Raw genomic sequence first — 6,000 nt, forward strand, 5'->3', positions numbered from 1 at the left:
CCAGGTAGGAGCATCAGGCAAGGCAAACAGAAAGACTGTAAGATACTGTGTTTTCCTGACCATGACTCAAGCCCTCGTTTGTGCCACAGACATAGTGCGCTGAAGGCTGCCAGGTGGACATCTTTCAGGAATAGAAGCTGGCAGGAAAGACACAAAACACACAAGTACACTTACAGAAGTATTTTAAAAGGAATCCAGTGATCACTGGTGTGCAAGGCGAATTCCTACCTCAGATAGTCTCTGCGACAAAGGATAAGGTTAGCTTTTGTGTACAGGGTAGAACCCACTTCTCCCAAACGGCAGTCACAGCAGGCACACTTCAGGCAGTCCTCATGCCAGTATTTGTCCAATGCCTTTAGCAGATACCGGTCCTTGATCTTTCGGTTGCAGCCAGCACAACCTTTCGGCTTGGTGTCTGGCTGGACTGAGAGCATTTGTATACCTGAAGGAAGACAAGAACAAAAAAGAGAGCTGAGACTCCAAAAATCAAGAGATGTCTGAAGACCTCCATTAAGTTAAACATTTCTGATTGCCGTTTTCAAGGAGTATTAGACTTTCCACTTAAGGACTAGGCAGAAATTGGGCTTCCCTGGTGGCTCAGATGGCAAAATACCTGCCTATAATGTAGGAGACCTGGGTTCGATCCCTGGGTTGGGAAGATCCCCTGGAGAACAGAATGGCTACCCATTCCAGTATTCTTGCCTGGAGAATCCCATGGTCAGAGGAGCCTGGCTGGCTATAGTCCATGGGATAGCAAAGAGTCAGACATGACCGAGCGGCTAACATACGAATATACAGAAATTGAAATAAATTTTGAAAACAAAGAGGTTCAAACTTTGTTAAGTGTCTTTGTTAAATCATTCATGAAGTTACACCTATAAAGTAGCAAAAATAATCAATTCATCTTGTACCTGGTAAGATGATATCATCTACATGAAGTTAAGTAATAGTAAATAATTTTATATTGGTACAGTTTTCTACATAGAGAAGTTCCTTTTGGGAGAAAATAGGAGTCAATGGTTAACAATCTAGAAAAAAGCTATTTAACAGACTAATCTGTGTACACACTGTAGGAGTCAAGAATGAGTTGGTGGAAGGAAAGTTCACTTTTATGGGATACACTAACCTCACTTAGCAGTAGAGATGTTTATACTTAAGCATAAGTACAGTCACCCAAAAAGTTCTCCAATCCTATAATACTTATTTACATCCAAATACTTCCTTCTATGTCCTTGATATTTCAAAGCATTCATTGTGTTAAAAATTTTCAAAATGCATTGCCACTCACAAGCATTGGTCCATGCATCTATTAGTGGCAGATCATCTAACTATAGGCTATATATTTTTATATAAAATTAAACTATAGGATTAAGTAATTTATTATCATAAACATGCACTTATTTTATACAGGAAAGAAAAAACAACAGAAGACAAAGTTTCAATATATATAAAGTTACACAAACATCCACGGGCAAATATATATTATATACATATATTACACACTACACACATGCTGGACTAGACACAGGGACATTTATACATTTTAGAGACATATTTCCATATCATAAATAAGGAGATTAATTGAATTCTCTGGTTAATACAACTTGATTGAATTTTTTTTTTCCAGTGAAAGGATATTTGCCTTCGAGTTTCTTCTTTCCTAAATGTCAAACACTCAGTTTTTCAAAAAGCTGAACGAATTATTCACAGCTGCATATGTATCAACTAACGCATTTCAAGCACTCTAAACTACTGTAGACATTGATTTCAATTTATTTTATTTTACAAATTATGATAGCGTGAGAGGTTCAGGGACTGGCTCAAAGCTGAATGACAGTTCAGCCCAAACTTCATGGCCTTCTTACAATCCAGAGATACCACTGCTATATTATGCCTCCTCTCTTAGGCAGAAAGTTTTAAACTTGGACACAGAAGGACACAAAACATCAAATGTGTCTGCAATTGAAACAGTATCAAGAAAGAAATGCCAAGCCTTAATCTAGAGCATTTTCCATGTGTTCCCTGCTCCCAAACAGCTAAACCTTTTTTGGTTTCCTCTGATGCCTGATGATAAAGCCTTTACCTTTATTATCTTCACTCTCTTTTTCTTTTTTAATCACACTAAGAGACAACAAGACACCATACCCTCACAGCAGAATAACTTTTCTAACTATAAATGATACATGCATTTCAAATAATAGTGTTATGATGTTGAATTTCCATTAGAAAATAGCTTCTCTGGTCGAGTGATGGTGCAGGGACCAGCAGCTAGGCATCAGAGTAGCTGCTTTTTCTGCATGGGATGCACAGCCGTGGTCCTCGGATCTGCAGATTAGTAGCTGGATGTGTACAGAGGAGCAGGTGGTATTCCTATAGCCAGCTTTCTATCCCTTTCTTTGAAGGAGCTCGGGGTCTAGTGTAGATTAATCATAACCCTTGATAGTGCTGCTAAATCTCACTCTCTAGAACTTCTAACAAATGAAGTTTCTTTGATCAGAACTAGTTAACCGTCTTCTCGCAAGGTTCCACAAGGAATGAATCCCATTAATTACAGTACAGAACATACCCAAGTGCCTCTTAACCATCTTCCTGGGGGAAGGAAAAACTGTGATATACTAAATGACAGCCTGGATTTCATGATTGAGAACACCGAGAGGTATGTTTAGAGCAGCCAGTCTAATTACCCAGTTTATAAGGCTATTGTTTTTTTCATATCATCAAGCTGAAAATGTTTTGATCCAAATCCTTCTTAGTTGTAGCTAAGCTCTGTTTCTCTGAGCTGTGTTCTCATCACCAAGCATGGTAGGTCAACTATCTTTATTCACGATGCTTTGCGAACAAGACAGGAGATACCAACATTTGGCACAAGCAACACCACCCTGCTTGTCTTCACAAAATGTTTTTGTTGGGCTGACATTTTAATTTAGCACTCAGAGGCCAATTAATATTTGAAACTCTTACAGAATTCTGTTTGGCCTTGGGCATAGAAGGAGTTTGAGATTTTTACACTCCATCCTGGTACCTTCGTGTCGAAAACACCATCACATTACTCTTGAAAAGGAAATCTTTTTCGATACTCTGCAAGTTAACAGTTGTGGAAAAAAAGGACTATTTTGCAGTCACCACGTTACCCTGTACCAAACAGGCATAAACCAGCCAGCAGCCTCCCTTCAGCATCCGGCAGAACGCGTCTGGGTAAGAGTTATGTGTTCAGAGCTGAGAAACATTTTGCAAGTTGCTTATAGCACATCAGGACCCATAACTAGTTTGAGATTGGCATGTAAATTGTTCTGAGGGAAATTCTTATTGCCTCTGAGACCTTGCCATTCTGAGTTATTTGACAGTTTAAGGGAAATCATAATTTTTAAAAAAGACATAAATAATAGCCTGTGCAGTGTGGTGTGCAGAAATAAGTAGAACCATTTCATTTAAACTCTGGTGAGCTTTTAATTGCCTGGATTGCATTGTGAGGCAGCCTAACGCTTGATTAACTCCATTATGTCCCCTTGTTCTGTGCCATTCATCCGCGCAGTCTCAGCTTCAGTAGTTAACACAACAAAGTAACCACAACTCCACAACACGCTGGGGTTAAAAAAAAATCATAATAAAAGATCTGCAGCACTTAGACCCAGTCTTCTATATTTTTGGACTGACTACACCGCAGTGAGTGGAAAACATTTTGTCCCCGTCGGAAGATGCACAGAGAACAATTTGGGAGAAGGAGCGGGAAGAGGGAATCCATTAAAGGGGGTTGGCAGCAATGAGGTGCCTCAGGAAGATTCGAAAATGGGAATGCAGGTTCTGCAGCTGGGAGCAGTGACACAGATTAAAAGAATTTGGCCAACACCGGCCATTCGATTGCCAAGAGGTACCAAACAAAAGATTTTCTCTCCTCCTGCCCATCTTCATCCTCTCCCCAGCCCCCGATTGGAGAACTGGATTGGGCCTAAAAGCTTGTTTCTCTCTGTTCACTGGCCCAGAGCGTCCCTACAGGCTGTAACCCCCTAAGGGACAACAATGCAAATAGATGTCCCCAGATCTCAGGAGCTGGAGCTGCTTAACTCTGTTCTGCCCCTTCAACTCCCAACCCTCCCCTCCCCATCCTTCCACCACCACCTCCCTCCCCTTTTTGAGCAATGGAGCTGGGAACCAATTTGATTCCCTTTTTCTCCAATGCAGCTGCAAGGCTCAGAGATACTGACATTTTTCCACTCTTATCAGTTTAATTACAGTTACCATGGCAGCAAAGTGCTAGTGCTTGGCAAAGGCCAACAAGAGATTTGCAAGACTGGGTTCAATTTTGATGCAGCTCACATGCAAAATAAAAAAAAAAAAAAATAAGAAACATACATACACTCTAACAAAGAATCCCTTGAGGAGTTTATGTTCCAGCCTTTTGTGGTAGCGTCTCTGCCGCCACACAAGGATGCTTTGCAAAGAATGTAGCAGTTATTTGTTGCACCTAGCAAGATTAATTGGTTTAAGCAGCCGTCTTTCAAAGCAGTTACAAACAATAATATTTCAGATCTTTTCCGAGAGACACAAAAGCCGCGGAAGGGCAAGAAGGCTTTGGAGCAGCAGAGAGTGCCGAGCGCCGGCAAAGTGCATCTATGATAGATTGTAACCTTACCAAAACTTTTCTCCTTTTTCTGCATGAGTTGACTGAGGCGTGCCTGAGTTGCCGCAGCTTCGCATGGAGCACCCAGCCCAGAGGTAGAAGTGGAAGGGGGTTTCCCTCGGATTTAGCTCAAGTGCGGACCCGGTGCACAGCCTACACCCGCCGAGGACCGACTATTGTGAAGCCCACTTTGGGAGCGGGTCGGAGCGGGCGGCGGGCGTGTAGGGGTGGGGGAAGGGATGAGGGCGGCCAGACGAGATGCGGCGCACACCAGGCGCCCCTCTCCGGGTGGCGGCGTACAAAATGATGGCGAATGACAAAGCCACAAGCTTCCCTAACTCTGCCCGTAATCCCCAAATCCCAGCGGCCCCTTTTAGCTTCGTGGTAACAAATGGATTTGATTAAACTGTCACATGCAGCGTTAGCATAGCATATCATGTTCAATATGAAAAAGATCATAAATCTGACTTGTATTTCATAACAGCAATCTGGGTAGCCCCCGTAAAATAAAATGTGCCGCAGCAGTTTGAATCTCCATCGATTAGGACAGGGGCACCTTGCTCCAAGGATCCCCTCTTTTCTCGACACTTCTTCCCAACCTCCCCCTACACCACTCTCCCCCTCCCCCCAGACATTCACTTTTCCATCTGGTAGGAACAGTATTTTTGTTACAGTGGTACAGTGGACCGGAGGCAGAAGTGGCCTCAGGAACCCAAAGATGGTCATTTCAATTCTTGGGGGAGGGGGGTGATGAATTTCAGAAACTAAGGTCAAAGGGCGGGCGGTATCCGGAACCCACCTAAGACTGAATTCCCTTCCTACGGGCCGGGCCAGGGCGAGCATCTCCTCTCAAACTCTCCCAGCCTCTGTCTCCCCCGGTGTCAGGGGGCTGGGGTTGGGGGTGTAAATGCCGCAGTTGCTCGGGAACTTTGACTATTATCCACTTGAGTCGTAGTTGAGACGTTCCGCGCCGCAGCCGCTCGGCTCTCCCCGCCTTCCAGCCCCATCTTCCGCCCGCATCTATTTCATGTCTCATCATAAAAATAATGAAGCCTCACATGATTTAAACAAAACCGTCTCAGCAGAGCTGCAGCCCGAGTGAAAGTTGCAGTGCGGAGCCGGGCTGCAGCTCCAGTTTATGCCTCATTAGGAGAGGCTGGGGGAAAAAAAAAAAACCCACATCCGCACACGCACGCGCGCACCCGCAGACACACACACACAACCACAAATAAGCTGCCGCGTGTGCACACAGTTGCTGCACTTACCTTCTCAATTAAGCGATACAGGGGGAGGCCGTTCAGAAAGCACAGTGGCTGCTTTGTAGCTCTTCTCCTTGGGAAAGGTCAAAAAGAAGCATTGTTTGAAAAAAAAAAAAAAAAGGA

The 6,000-nt window shown here is 43.5% G+C and overlaps 1 protein-coding gene across 5 annotated transcripts in view; it reads right to left on the reverse strand.

The window, feature by feature from the left end:
• Positions 1 to 6,000, reverse strand: part of LMO3 (LIM domain only 3 (rhombotin-like 2)) — a 63,175-nt gene that overhangs the window by 55,737 nt on the left and 1,438 nt on the right. The window contains exons 2-3 of one of the 5 annotated variants that reach the window (XM_010858749.1): positions 5,884 to 5,950; positions 229 to 442 (exon numbers count right to left, since the gene is read on the reverse strand). In XM_010858749.1, the coding sequence (XP_010857051.1) occupies positions 229 to 434 (206 nt within the window). In that variant the 5' untranslated portion in view covers positions 435 to 442; positions 5,884 to 5,950. Of the gene's footprint in view, positions 1 to 228; positions 443 to 4,630; positions 4,780 to 5,417; positions 5,497 to 5,676; positions 5,717 to 5,883; positions 5,968 to 6,000 lie in introns of those variants that run through there. The other 4 variants (XM_010858748.1, XM_010858750.1, XM_010858751.1 and 1 more) reach the window with 4 other exon arrangements.

Source organism: Bison bison, unplaced genomic scaffold, assembly GCF_000754665.1.
Source record: "Bison bison bison isolate TAMUID 2011002044 unplaced genomic scaffold, Bison_UMD1.0 scf7180017864390, whole genome shotgun sequence".
Lineage (NCBI taxonomy): Eukaryota > Metazoa > Chordata > Mammalia > Artiodactyla > Bovidae > Bison > Bison bison.